General features: G+C 42.3%; 1 protein-coding gene across 1 annotated transcript in view; it reads left to right on the top strand.

Moving 5' to 3' along the window:
• IL1RAPL2 (interleukin 1 receptor accessory protein like 2) overlaps nt 1–13,701 on the top strand; it is a gene marked incomplete at both ends in the record, with an annotated part of 375,464 nt that overhangs the window by 200,412 nt on the left and 161,351 nt on the right. The window contains one exon of the mRNA XM_082289302.1: nt 7,508–7,694. Coding sequence (XP_082145428.1) covers nt 7,508–7,694 — 187 coding nt within the window. The remainder of the gene's footprint in view (nt 1–7,507; nt 7,695–13,701) is intronic.

The raw sequence follows: 13,701 nt of genomic DNA on the forward strand, positions 1-13,701 counted from the left end.
TGTGTCAGATGCTAAAGGAAAGGTAACATGCAATTACGATTTCTCCTTTTCAGGCATAGGAGTTGGTATTAGAATAACAGTTGTAACAGCAACAAGAAAGCAAAACAGGACAGGAGTGTTTGGAGCAGAACCAAGGCCAGGTACCACACACAACCCACAGAATCACTGCACCTCTTGGCCTTTGGTTCAGCGGGCAGCTACAGCACTGTCAGTCTGTTCCTCTTTGGGTATTGCTCTCTTACTTGACAAATTAATAAGAACTAAAAGTCAAAAAAATTTCAAGAGTCTCTGATTTATAACCTCTGGCTGTCATTTGCACCATAGGCAGGAAATTGATCTTTTCCAGACAATGACTCCAAACATGTAGGAGTTAGTGGGAGTCACTGAGAAATAAGTTAACACTTGAGTGAAATCTTGGAAGAGTAAGTAATATATGGTGGCCGGTGAACATACATTACAAGGGAGAGAGAGTTTTCAGTAAGACAAGTCCCTAGTACCACAAGAACCACTTCATGTTAGGGTGGCCGGAAGGGCTTCTCCCAGGATGCTTGTTCTGTTAGGTTAATCTGTCCCAGTTTGGATTCCCCGGTTGGCTGTTGGCCTCTACCCCTCGTCACTCCCCCAGAGCTTCCCCATTGGTCCCCGTTCCCTAGTCCTGGCTTTTCCCCACTCCCGGATAAAACTGTGAGATTTAGGATCATGTTTGTAATCGCCTCTGCAACCTTTGACAGTGTAGAAGCAATAAATGCTCCTGCCGGAGCGCACACAAATGCCCTTCTTGACTCTTTGCTACTGACTATAATACTGAGCCCACCCGTGTGTCTGGGGGGGCACACGGGACCCCACAGAGCTGGGCAGGGACAGTATTAGTAATAACCTGTTTGTTTTTAAGATGTTACATTTGTGTGATATGAAAAAACCAATGATGATAAACAACTCATTTTTCTTTAAGTAGATCATCAAACCATGACCTTGGTAACCATTGTGTGAACTGTAAAATTTGCACAGGAATAAATTTATAAAACTCTCAATTACGTCTAAAAGCTGATAAAACAGCACATTTATAGAGCAGCCAGTAGTGGATCTGGTTGTGCATTAATGCTTCAGATGGACAAAGATGTTTGGTGGTGTAGTTACTGTTTGTTGGAGGTTAGGATTTTTCTCTTTTTTTCCTTCTTTCTCTCAGGGAATTTTGTCCCATTTTTTGCCTAAGAGACGATAACGACCTGCTGTAACAGCTAGATTTTGCTTAGCAGGCTGTAACTCCCTGAGAGCTCAGCGAGGGTTACCTAGGGCAATGCGACCCATCGCATCCCGCAGTCCATTTCCGATGGCCCCGCCATCTTGCTCTGGTCAGCTATCAGCATTACAACCAGGGATGACAGAGGAAGTGAGAAGGGTCTCCCACGAGGGTAAGAGATAACTTTAATCACATCTTGAACTGGCAGCCCTCAGAGGCAGAGAGACCTCATGGTCTGGGCGCATGGGGGGTTTTGTCAGGGGCCCAGGGGCGGTCCCTGGGCCGGGATGGGGTACGGGAACCAATAGGGACAGCCTGAGGGAGTGGCCAAGGCTAAGGGCAGGGGGGAGCAGGAAGGGGAACACGGCATCACGAAAGCAGTGGGTTAACAGGCTACCACAACGACTGGTATGCAAGAGAGACAAAAGAAGTGGCCAAGGTGGGGGGAAGGGTGCAGCTGGTTACTGTCTTAGCTGGGGGTTTTTCTCTTGGGAAGGGCAGAGATACCACGAGATTTTGGCCGGGGGATGAGGGGCTGGGCTCAGCTCCTCTTGCTCTCTCGCTCTTGGATCAGAGGGGAATGGTCAAGTTGCTGCTACCACACAGAGAATTGTCTGCCACTGCGAAGTCCAGCCCCTGTACTGCTTCTTCCTTACTGTGGGTGACCCTTTGCTCATAAGAGTGGCCATTGAACTGGGACCTTATTAACACCTGATTGCACTGGAAGGACCCTCACCATCTACTCTAGTGACTCAGGGGAAAAACCTGGGGCCCCGAACCCCTCCCCTTTCCTAGAGGTTGCATCTTCCCACCTGTGTGCAGCAGCTGCTTGCAGAAACCCGTCTGCCACTGTCCAGCCCTGGTGTTTTCTGCCGCTGCTTTGGGCTTTTTTGCTACACTTTAACTCAGCATCCCTTTCCCACCAGAACATCCCGCGGCTGCTGTTACGGCTGTGAAGTTTCTGCTCCATTTTGTTTGCCACCCTGGGGTGTGCCCCCCTCTTCCATCCCAGCCGCCGCTCCGAGGTTCCTGCTGCAGCCCATTTCACCATCCGGAGAGGCCCCGGGCCCGCCTGCCCCTGGGGGTTTGTAAAGGAAGCTGGCGCTGGGTTCTGGCTCTGTTTGTTGTTGCTGCCGGTGCTGTTGTTTGTTTGCCTTGTTATACATGTATATGTGTGTGTGTGTGTATATATATATATATATATATATATATGCAAAGAACTGTTATTCCTCTTCCCATATCTTTGCCTGAAAGCCCCGTAATTTCAGAGTTATAATAGTTTGGAGGGAATGGGGTCATATTTTTCCATTCCAAGGGAGGTTCCTGCCTTCCTTGGCAGACATCTCTCTTTAAAACCAAGACATTGCTGTTGTTGCTCTAACTCAGAATGAGCAAAGATGAATGTAGAGGTTGGTCTATCTAATCCTGCAGTCAGTGAGCCAATAAAAATGTCATTAAAACAGCCAGAGTGTTCAGGGACATGGAGAGAGAGATCTAAGCCTGAGGTGTGCTGTTCCCTGAGTACTGCTTTGATAAATACACTTCCCAGCAGTCTTAGAATGTAATAAAAAACCCAATACAATGAAAAATGAATCTGTAAGGGGAAAAAAACCTAATGTGAATCCTCTTGTATAAATATGCAATTCAAAATTAGGTGGGGTTTTTCAATCTAGTAGATATAAAATATTCAACCACATTTCTGCCTCCTTCCTCTTTATAAGAAAATCAATAAATGGGGGTGGCTGGGGGAGATTCTGAGCATATTAGAGACAAAATTGTTTTACTTGACTCTTTTAGCAAACCACCCTCAATTAGCAGAAACAAAAATGCAAAAAAAAAAGGGGTTTTTTTCAAAGTTGTGAATATTTACTCAAATTTGAATTCAGCCTTAGGGCTGATTAATTGTCTTGAATCCAAAACAAGATGAAAAATAATTTAGGGACTGAGACTCCAATTTCAAATGTCCATATCCATTTCTTTATATCCTCCCTTTTTCCCTCTTGTCCTTGCTTTGAAGGCCAGCCAAACACAGTTTTGCTTGCTTTTGTTTTGAGACCTGTTAAACTCCCTTGGTTCTCCCTCTAGTTTTCTACTGGGTTCGAAGCTGGCTTCAGTTTGTGGTTCAGAGCCAGCTCCAGGTGGCCTGGGGATTACAGATGCCTTGCCACCAGAACAAAGGAAATTGCTTTGTGAACTCTGGCAAAGCTAAGCCCTTCTTCCAATTGAGAGAGTAGGCCCAGTGTGTAACTATTCCCTTGAAATAGAGAATTACAGATTTTAGTTTCAGTAGGAAAATGTAAGACAATTTTTCTTCTTTGCACTGTGGAGTGGTTCTTTCTTTTCTTCCCTCTTCCTGTTCCCCATATGACCACTGCTACTTCTTACAGAATTGGAATCCATTAGAAATCAACTCCTGTGGAAAATGAATGGTTTGGAAATGTTTTAGAAAAGACAAATTATCGAAAGATCCACTTTGAGACCCATGGGTTTATTTCCTTTTCATGTATGTGGAAAATGTCGCCTGACATGTTCATGTGGGTTCCAGCATTCTCTACTTAGTTACAACTTTTCTTACCTGGCCTCACAATATTAAGATCACCACTGGAAGCTCTCTAGTATCTTCCTCATCCACCTGGAAGTTTTTCATTCCTTTTGGCCACTGTTTCTGACAGCAAAGCCCAGGTTACCTGTAGCTTTGTTGATGTTATTTATCGTTCTTCTTGTGTCTGGCTTTCCTCATTAAAAATGGCCGTGTAACCTTTCCTGCCAGCCAGAGACTGCTGGGAGCACTGACCTCCCCCACCAAGCTCCATGACCATGTACTGAAAACAAAAGTGGATCCTCCTTTTTATAATTCGTAGGCCATCTGTTTAGCTTCTGAAAGAAGAAAAGCAAAAATGTGGGGTTTGTGCTAGTTTATCTATATACCTCTACCAAAAAAAAAAAAAAAAAAAAAAAGATGAAAAATACCCTTACCATAAACAACTTAAATGCAGCTCATGAAGGAGAGCACTTGTGGACACAGGGGTCCTGAAAACAATTGGAAAAAAAGAACTGGATGCCTTCCCAGCACAGCAGCTTTATGGGCTTCCTGAGAGAACTCTGTAGGTGAGCTCCCATCAGTGCCCTGTGTGGCCAGGACCACCCTGTTTCTGTCTGTTTGCCAGGTGGTAAAAACAATGCTGTACCAATCCTCTTTGTGATCCCCCTCCTGAGTTCTCCCTCAAGCTGTCAGCTTTAGAGGGCTCCTTTATGCCTCCAGACCCCACAAGGCAGGGAAGACAGCAAGAAAATATCAGCACAGATGCATCAGCTGCTCAGAGAATTGAGAGATTAAATCTAACCCCCCAGCCCTGGGGAACAGCTTGCCCAGCACAGGGAGGAATGGCTCATGACGTCAGCAGACTTCAGCTCCCAGACTTCTTCCTCAAAACTGAGAAAAACAGCGAGGCTGATCAAACTACTGATTCCTTTTGCACGGGATTGAATTATCACTGTTTTTCAGAGCTGACTAGATTAAGGGAAGACTCTTCAGTCACTGACATTCCTGCAGAAATTGCCCTTTTCTGGATTACCAGCAGTAGCAGTAACACAAGCGGCTGGTGAAGAAGCATACATGAAGCTTTCAAGTCTATTGCTTTTGGCTTAGTGAGGGCTCTCTTCTTCATGAGCCTGAATAGATTTATTGTCTCGGTCATGGAGTGTGAACAAAAGTGACAGTACTCACCAGGCACTTAGTTTCCTCAATTTTACTCAATTCTAATTGTAACTAATGAAAAGAATACTACATTTTTAGGTTGTGGTTCCAGGAAGCGTTTTAAATAGAAGTAGCCTCCAGCGCTGTTCAAAATACAATCTAAATAATGCAAGATTGTTAGGAGAAAATACAGCACTATTAAATAACACCAAGTAATGGACAACTATTCAAAGTAATTATTTTTTGTTAGCCTGGATCATTATTACTGAGTGCATGTGACCTTACTTGCACTCAGTAATACTTGTAGTAATGCAGGAAAGCTAAATAATCATTACTGGTTCATTACTATTGATTATACTGAGTGGTTGTATCCATATTTTTGATTTTCAGTGCTGTATTAGGAAGCATTGAAACTCTCAAATATGTTTTGTTTTCTTCCTACAAGAAGGGTAACCCTTTTCAAAAGCTAATTTAGGAGAAAGTTGACTTATTTTCCCTAAATTATATAAGCCCGCCCCAAATGATGGATTGTTTTTAGTCCAGAGAAATTTTCTTTCAGGTTAAATAATATGTTTCGTGCAGTTTGTGAGAATGAAACTGTATTATAGACTCTCAACCAAAATACATCATGTCAGTGTGCAAAGTGAGCCTTTTCAATCGGAGGTGAGGGAATGGACAAAATATCCACCAATTTTATTACATACATGCACAGGTGGCATTTTGAGGAGAAGTGAGTAGGAAAGACGAAGTCTGTGGTTTTGCTGAATGCATAACACTAATGATGCTGAAAATTGGATGTTTCTGAAGACTGCCTCCTGATTTGCCTTGCAAATGGCTCTGTCTGCCAATACCTGCTCATGCCACACCTTTGACAAGAACCCATTTGCAGTGTCTTGCCAGCACTTGTTCAGCATGAAGCTTTGGGCTCTGGTGAAGTGTCCCTGTAGACCTTTTTATTTTCTTCCCAACTACAGACTCACTTGACAGAAGGAAATGTAAGAGAAGATTTGTCATGGAGCATGTTGGACTTTATTTTAGTAAAAAACACTGTCCTGGGTCTAGTTGGTGGGAGTGAGCAGCCAGCATCTTTAGTGTCAGGGTGTGACTGATGGATCACTTTCCAGGTGCACAGGGCACCCTCTGGTCTTAGCTAAATTAGTTCACAGCAGAGCTGTGATAGAGGAGTGGCAGTGGCAAAGCCAAGATACCTCCCACAAGAGGTCTCCATAGCTCCCTTCAATGGGAGCAACCACCTAGCATGACTGGTTTGCTCCTGGCTTTTTTGGTTGTGGCACAATCAATTAAAATGACAGAATGACGCACAATGGGAGGAAGAGCCCTGTTGTACTGTGGGTTTTTCTCCATGGCACAGGGTGAGGGGCAGAGCTGGCAGCCTGGGCTGCAGCTGCCTGCCCAGAGTGCAAATGCCCCACAGTATGTTAGGGTATGTATTTGATAGCCCTGTTAAAGCTTCAAGGCTGAAGAAGTCTAATTTAATCCTGTTTTCATGATCATGTGGAATGGGAACAGAGCTGGTTGTGTTTATTCTGCCCTAATATTAAGAATAGCTGTCAGGATTATTTGGGTTCTTTGGTACTCCAGGCCCCAGCAGTCACTGCACTGTGGCCAGAGACGGATCCTGGAGAGCTGGTTTTTGTGACAGGAGTTGTGGCCATGGACAGTCCATGCTGGAGCAGGGGAAAATGTGAGGAGAAAGAGGTGGCAGGGAGATGTTATTGACAGACACCACCCCCCAGCCCCACCCCTGCACCACTTGGGGAGAGAGAGGTAGAGGAGGAAAAAGAAGATGTGAGTGGAAGGTGTTTTAGCTTTTTCATCTTTCTCACCATCAAACCTGTTATAATTTGCAATTAATTAAAATATTTCTTTTCCAAGTGAAGTCTGTTTTGCCTGTGACAGTAATGGGTGAGTGGTCTCCTTGTCTTTTTCTTGACCCATGAGCTTTTTCATTTTATTTTCTCCTCCCCATCCCATTGAGGGGAGTGAAGGGAGAAGTTGGTGGGAGGCTGGCAGCTGGTCCAGGTCGACCCACAGTATCATGTGCTGTAGAATTTTGTACAGTGGTTCCTTCTAGGGAGAAGTCCTTCCTGCATGATGTGCTTTAACATCCAGCTCATAACCCTTCTTCTCAAACATATAGCACTGCACACTGGAGTGAAATCTCCTGAAGGTGGGAGAGAACAAGGATGAGGAGAAGTGTAGGGGGCATACAGAGGAAATGGGACAATATATCCTGACCAACATTTGAGGTGCCAACAGATTCCTGTGTTCATAGACTTGCAAGCTTGAAAGATCTGCTGTGCTGGGTTAGATCACTTGTCAACAATATTTCTACAAAGTTCTTCATAGTCTTCAGAGTCAATCAGAAGTTAGCCTTTATGTTTCCTAGTAATTCCTCTGTGCTGGAAATGCACAGCATGGCTGTCACTATTTGAATGTGTCACTCAAGTGTTTGTGAAAATGGGAGCTTAACAAAGAAACTTACTGTGCCAAAACAAACATGATGAAAAGAAGGCAGGATAAATGAAACCATCTTTCTATCCCTGCAGAAACTCAACGTATTGCATGAAGGTGTCCATGTCCTTGACGGTAGCTGAGAATGAATCTGGGCTTTGCTACAACAGCAAGATCAGATATCTGGAAAAATCAGAAGTCACTAAGAGAAAGACGATCTCCTGTCCTGATATTGAGGATTACAGAACAGCGAGTCAAGAGCCAGATGTGGTGTGGTACAAGGTAACTATTGCAGTCTTACTGCTATTGTGCTGAAACTGTACAAAACTTTCACTTTTCAGTCTGAGGCTTACATCTCTGAGGCATCAGTGATTTGTGACTGGCCTGGAGAGTGTTCTCCCAGTGGTGAAATTACCCAGCATAGTCGTCGTCCAGCAGAAATCAGTATCAATGAGGATGTTCTGTGAGAGAGCTCACAGGGCTTCTCTATCAGCAGTACCACATTCCCAAACCACAGTGCCTCTGTACCAGTTTGTACCTGGGTGTGGTGTTTCCTTGCCTGATACTGGAGTAGAAACAAAGGGAGGCACGTGCAAGGGAGCCAAAGGCGTATCAGCACTGCCAGCTTCAGTTGTGCTGCCCAATTAATTTTATGGAGTCTGTTGGGTAATTTCACCAAGACTTGTAAATTTTTACCAAAGTCTGCTGGAGTGTGCAGAAAAGTCTGCTGAGGTTCATTGGGTAACTGTAGTGAAGTCAGTTAATTTTAACTGAAGTCAGTTAGATACTTCTACTACTTGCCGGGTAACTCATCTGACTGTGCCTGTCAAGTATCACACACCACTTTCATCAGCAGATGTATTGGTGATGTGTTTCTGTAGCTCTCCAAGAAAGCAGGAGAATGAATAAAATATGGATTGGCTGGCAGACATCAGGTAATGAGACCACAGCAAGGTCTGGTAAATTTTGCCTGTTGTCTGGACTTGGATCAAAGTCTGATATTTGAAAAGCCCTCGGGTATCAGTTGATGCAAGAAACAGTAGAGAAGAATAAAGGCTGAGAGTCAGAAGGAACCAGAAATAGTTGGGCAAGAGGAACAGTTCAGTGAGGGCTGCAGAAAACAGAGTTTGGATTGTAGGAGTTCAGGATAATCTTGGTTCAGGTAATAAAGACAGAAACACACAAACTAGTTAAATCCTAAATTTGGAGTGCTTGATTTGCCAACCTTAATAACATTCTTTAAAGACAATTATTTTGTATGAAATAAGTACTGTGGGCAGACCAGCAGATTTTTTTTCCTCCTTAGCAGCAGAAAAGAGCAATTATGAAAGTTGTCATTTATTTCTGGTTTTTTTACAGAAATCTCATATGTTATATCTTATAGTAACAAAATGTGTGCCATAAGCCGCTGTTAGTGTGAACAAAGTTTTTCTTTCAGCAGTTGAAGCTCTTTCTCTCAGCATATCGGTTGATATCTTCAATGCTGTTCATATGTCAAATATATGTGTTTAGTTAATCATAGAACATCCTATGTTGGAAGGGGCTCACAGGGATCGTTGATTCCAGTTCCTGGCTCTGCACAGAAAGTCTGAAATCTCAGAGCAAAGAGGATACTGGAGAGAAGCTGCTTCTTGCCCTCTCTGCCTTGGTATTACTGAACACCAGGTCACTGAAGATCTCCATTATTTGCAAAAACACACTGAAAAATAGTCTGGCAGAAATGATCTTCAGCTATCATGGAGCAGAAATGAGACTAAAGAAGATGCATGTGCAGCCCCACACCAGCAATACTTTGTACTGACCAAGACGGGGAGCAGAAGGGTCGGTTCCATAATCCCACCTGTGTTGTCTGGGTGTCACACACAGGTTGTGTGACACCAGGCTGGAGTGTGACAGCTGACTGACAAATCATTACTGAGGTGAAACTGAGCAGAATTGATGTCATTGGATGAGAACAGTGGGACAGTCGAAGTCGACAACCTTTAGTCTGGCTTGATAGTGAAAAGAGACGAGTGAGATAACCTACTACATACACCTTCTTATCTATAATTAACAATAACAAGTTATCAGTTTGGCTCTTAAAGAAACATCTTTGTTACCTAGACCTGCATCAGGAAGCTCAGCAGTGTGCAGTTGCAATATTAATATTGTGCAGAAGGTATGTATGTCAGGTTATCCCTTGAAACTTATTCCTGAACAGGGTTTTGGATATTCTAGAGACTGTTATGTTACTGTTAATAAAAGTCTGCATATTCAAAGGACCAGAAGTCCAGTTTCTAGAAAATATATAATTATATGGATTTCAAATTAATTTGATGAATACTTGGGTAATCCCTACAAACTGCAGTGTGGAACTTAAGATCATGCTGGGAGAGGCAATGTGAGCAAGAAAAAGCAGGTCCCTTCTCCTGAAGAATAGTGTAAAGTGTTCTTCTGCCTTAGGATCTGACCCTCACTTTCCAAAGAAGGCATCCATTTCTGGTCATAGCACTGGATCCTCAAGTTTTTCCTGTCTACCTTGGATTTAAGCTTGATGTGTACATGAAGCCACCTGCTTGAGTAAATCTGCTCCAGAGGCACTGTGGAGTGTATTCCATTCCATTATGCTAGAATATTTACAGATTTTTGCCCAGACAGGGAGCATAAGTTGTTGAAAATAGAGCAGTAGATAGATAAATAAATATGAGGAAGTCCTTGAGATTTCCTTCTTTATCCTTTCTGCTGTGAAGAGAAATCATTGTGTTCACGAGAACCTGACAGTTCACTGGTAGTCTGTGAGTTTGGACTTGTGACCTATGAAATACCATTAGACAGGACAATGATGATGCCAGTCCACTGTGTGGAGAACCTGCTCTGCCTTCCGAAAGGCTTCTCTGTGTTGAGGGATTAGTGAATCTGAGCCAGTAATTGCATCAATTTACTGGGAGTTAACTGTAATTTAAACATGCTCTTAATTGTGCCTGAATAGAATTCCACATGCACACCCGGTACGTAATAAAACATTTGCTGTAAGGATTTATTTTAACAGTAGTATGAACTTCACTTCTGGCTAGAATTACACTGCATGAAATATTAATTCTTAAAGATTTCCCCTGTTAATGCCATTGATATACTCTCAGCTCAGTTATGCCTGTTAGAACTGTTTTGACAAGAAATGTGAGGTTTTTTGAAGTAAATGTGTGTGTCAAGGCATGATTGAATGAATGGGATTTAAGAGTAAGAGGAGTTTCATGAAAAATCAGCTGGCAGAGGGAAAAGGTATATTATATCTTGAGTGTGGAGTCTTAATCCATTTCCATCATGTCTTTTCTACTGCTGCGTTCAAAGGAGGGCTAAGAGAACAATCAAAATGTCAGGTGAAGGACAGGTAGTTATCTACTCAGAAAAATGGACTTTTGAGGTACTGCCACTTAGATTTCAAGGAACTGAAAAAGAAGCATAATAGTGCACACCTTAATTTACTGGGGAAAAAAAACCCCAAAACACTTCAGATATCTAAGGAAAGTAAATAGTCTAGAAAAAGAAACTTGCAGATTCTTCTAGCAGGTAAACATATTGCAAAAGCAGAAAAGAACAATTAATTGGTTAAAGCCTTTGGGGAGAACTTAGAGCACCTTCCAGTACCTGAAGGGGGCTTAGAAGATGACTGGAGAGGGACTTCTCATAAGGGCATGTAGTGAAAGGACAGATGGGAATGGACTTGGACTGAAGGAGGGTAGGCTTAGATTAGATACTAAGTTTTTTCTTGTGAGAGTGGTGAGGCACAGGCACAGGTTGCCCAGAGAAGCTGTGGACTCCGCATCCCTGGAAGGGTTCAACACCAAGTTGGATGGGGCTTGGAGCAACCTCGTTTACTGGAAGGCATCCCTGCTCATGCAGTGGGGGTGGAATGAGATGATCTGTAAGGTCCCTTCCAACTCAAACTATTCTGTGATTCCATGAAATGAGTCATACAACTGAGCACTTAACCTTTTAGGGAAATTAGCAGACCTCTGACAGTAAAATCTAGATTGTTTTCACAATATGAAAACTAGTAAGAATTTTGTTTCTCGGCCATTTTCCAGCTTCTCCCCTTTTTCACTTTTAGTTTTGTGTATTAAATATATAAACAAGCATTTTCAACATACTTTTGTAAAGCCTGCATAGTTGGCAGAATAAAAAATAATTAGCTGAAATTTGGGAAAGAAAGGCTTATAAATAATCTTTAATATGGAGTGTTTCAAGAAGATAAAAAAAGAAATAATTAGGGAATTAGGGGTACAATTCCACTAGAACAATTCCTCTAAGTAAAACCACAGTAGCACAAACATTGTTTTTGCTAAATCATTAATCTTTGTAGTAGTAAAGGTGTCATCCTTCTTATTACAAACTTATATATAAAAATATAACGCGTGTAAATATCTTCCATCTCTTTGCTCCCATACTTTTAAAAATAGAGAATATAAAACTGGCAACACAGGATAGGATATTTCAGTGCTGCAATAAAGAGTGCATATCTGAAATGTGCTTACTTTCTGTGTTCTGGGAATTGTATTCCTTCTAAATTAGGATTGAATAAGACTGAATTGTATTCTTTGCCCGGTGTTCAGATTTAGTTACTCCAAGTAGGTGGTTGATGTACTTTTCAATAGAACTAAAGTATTGAGCTCAAATTAGAAAGGATTTAGTGGCATTTCCTGGCTCAGATTTGTGTCCTGACTGAGTCTCAGCACAGTAGACAGGATCTGGATTCTGATCATTCTCTATTACCAGTGTTAACTAAAGTTCACATGCAAGACAAGATTATGCTTCCCTTACAGCTATACTTTGGAAACTGAGAGATAAGCTGATCACTCTGTTACCTGCAGTAGTGTTGCACAACTTCCAAATCTGAAATCTGACCATATTGTAACTGAATTTGGTCTCCTAGGGACTGGGATAATTCTTCAGTGCTCCCTTTTCAAGTGCAAGGCCAGAAACTCTCAGTCCTGTCTTTCTATTTCTCTGTTGTTGAATCAACATGGAGTTGGAATGTGTATGAAGTCCCATGAAAAATTTATGTTTGTGTCATGCTGATCTCCTACTGTGGTACAATATATTTGCATGTTGACATATTTTCTTGTTTGGTTGTTTTCTTAAGAGAAAGCTTTGTTCTGTTTTGTTTTCTGTGTTTCTGACACTGCTGTTGCAGACAAGCAGAAAATGGGGCATAGGTGTGGGCATGTCACCAGTCTCTGAAGTTGCTGAGCCTGATGTAACTGATGTGAGACTGCTGCAGTCTGAGAGCTTGTTCCAAGCTTCCACCTTGAGAGAGGGAGTAGAGGGGCACTGAAGGTTCTCAGGCCCTGTGTTGCTTTGTGTTTCCTGGGTACAGAATTACCCAGACCTTCCAGAACTGCTGGAACTACTGAGTGCTTTAGAGAACTCAGAAAAGCATAATTTTTTTGCAGGCAGAACAGGCTTGATGTTAAAGGTATTTAGAGAAAATAAATACATAATCTTAAGGTGCCATTTTCAAAAGACAATGATTAGGTTTTGTTGGAACCCTGAATTCTGAGATTTTCAGCCTTTCAGTGCTGACAGACAGTGGTCCTCAGAAGCACACTGCATTTGACCTGAAACCTTGGAAAGGGTTTCCTAAATTATGTGGTAACACTGAGGTTGTTGCTGTGTAATTGAAAGTTATATCACTGCATGGAATATGTAGAGGTGTAGAAAATTAGGTTTAGGGGATATAGGTAACAATATGGAGGATTTTGGGTGTGGATTTGTTCTTCTTCTTTTCTCCTTCTTCTTCACAAATCTGGGTGCTCTGGTATTGGGCCAAAAAACCCACATTGCGGGTCATGAACAGTTAGTTATGGGATTATAAATAAAAACAAGTTACTTGGTTGGGTGATTTGGACCTTAAAAAGCCTTGGAAGTTAGAACTCACGGCCATTTTCCACCTTGTTAACTTGGAGGCACACTCTGTGAAGCTGTACTACAGATAAGATACAATAAACAGCTAAGTCCGAAGATGAACTCTCGGTCTCCTGCATTTTAATTCAAACTCTTGAGTAAAAGAACTCACGAAACAAAAGAAAAGATAGAAGAGAAAATTAATAGGTTTGGCCCATGCTTTTAGGTCAGAACATTCCAAGAATTATTCAATCATGAGTGCTGTTCACGTGGAAGGTGACTGATCTGCCTGCAAGGATCCAGTATATTAGGAAAGGGAGAGCCTCTTCTTGCACTGTATCACGCCCTACCCAGAAGGACTCAAATGCTGTTCCAGTAGGACCAATTTGTAGCAATGAACCTAAATCTG

This window comes from Coloeus monedula, assembly GCF_965178545.1.
Source record: "Coloeus monedula genome assembly, chromosome: 12".
Lineage (NCBI taxonomy): Eukaryota > Metazoa > Chordata > Aves > Passeriformes > Corvidae > Coloeus > Coloeus monedula.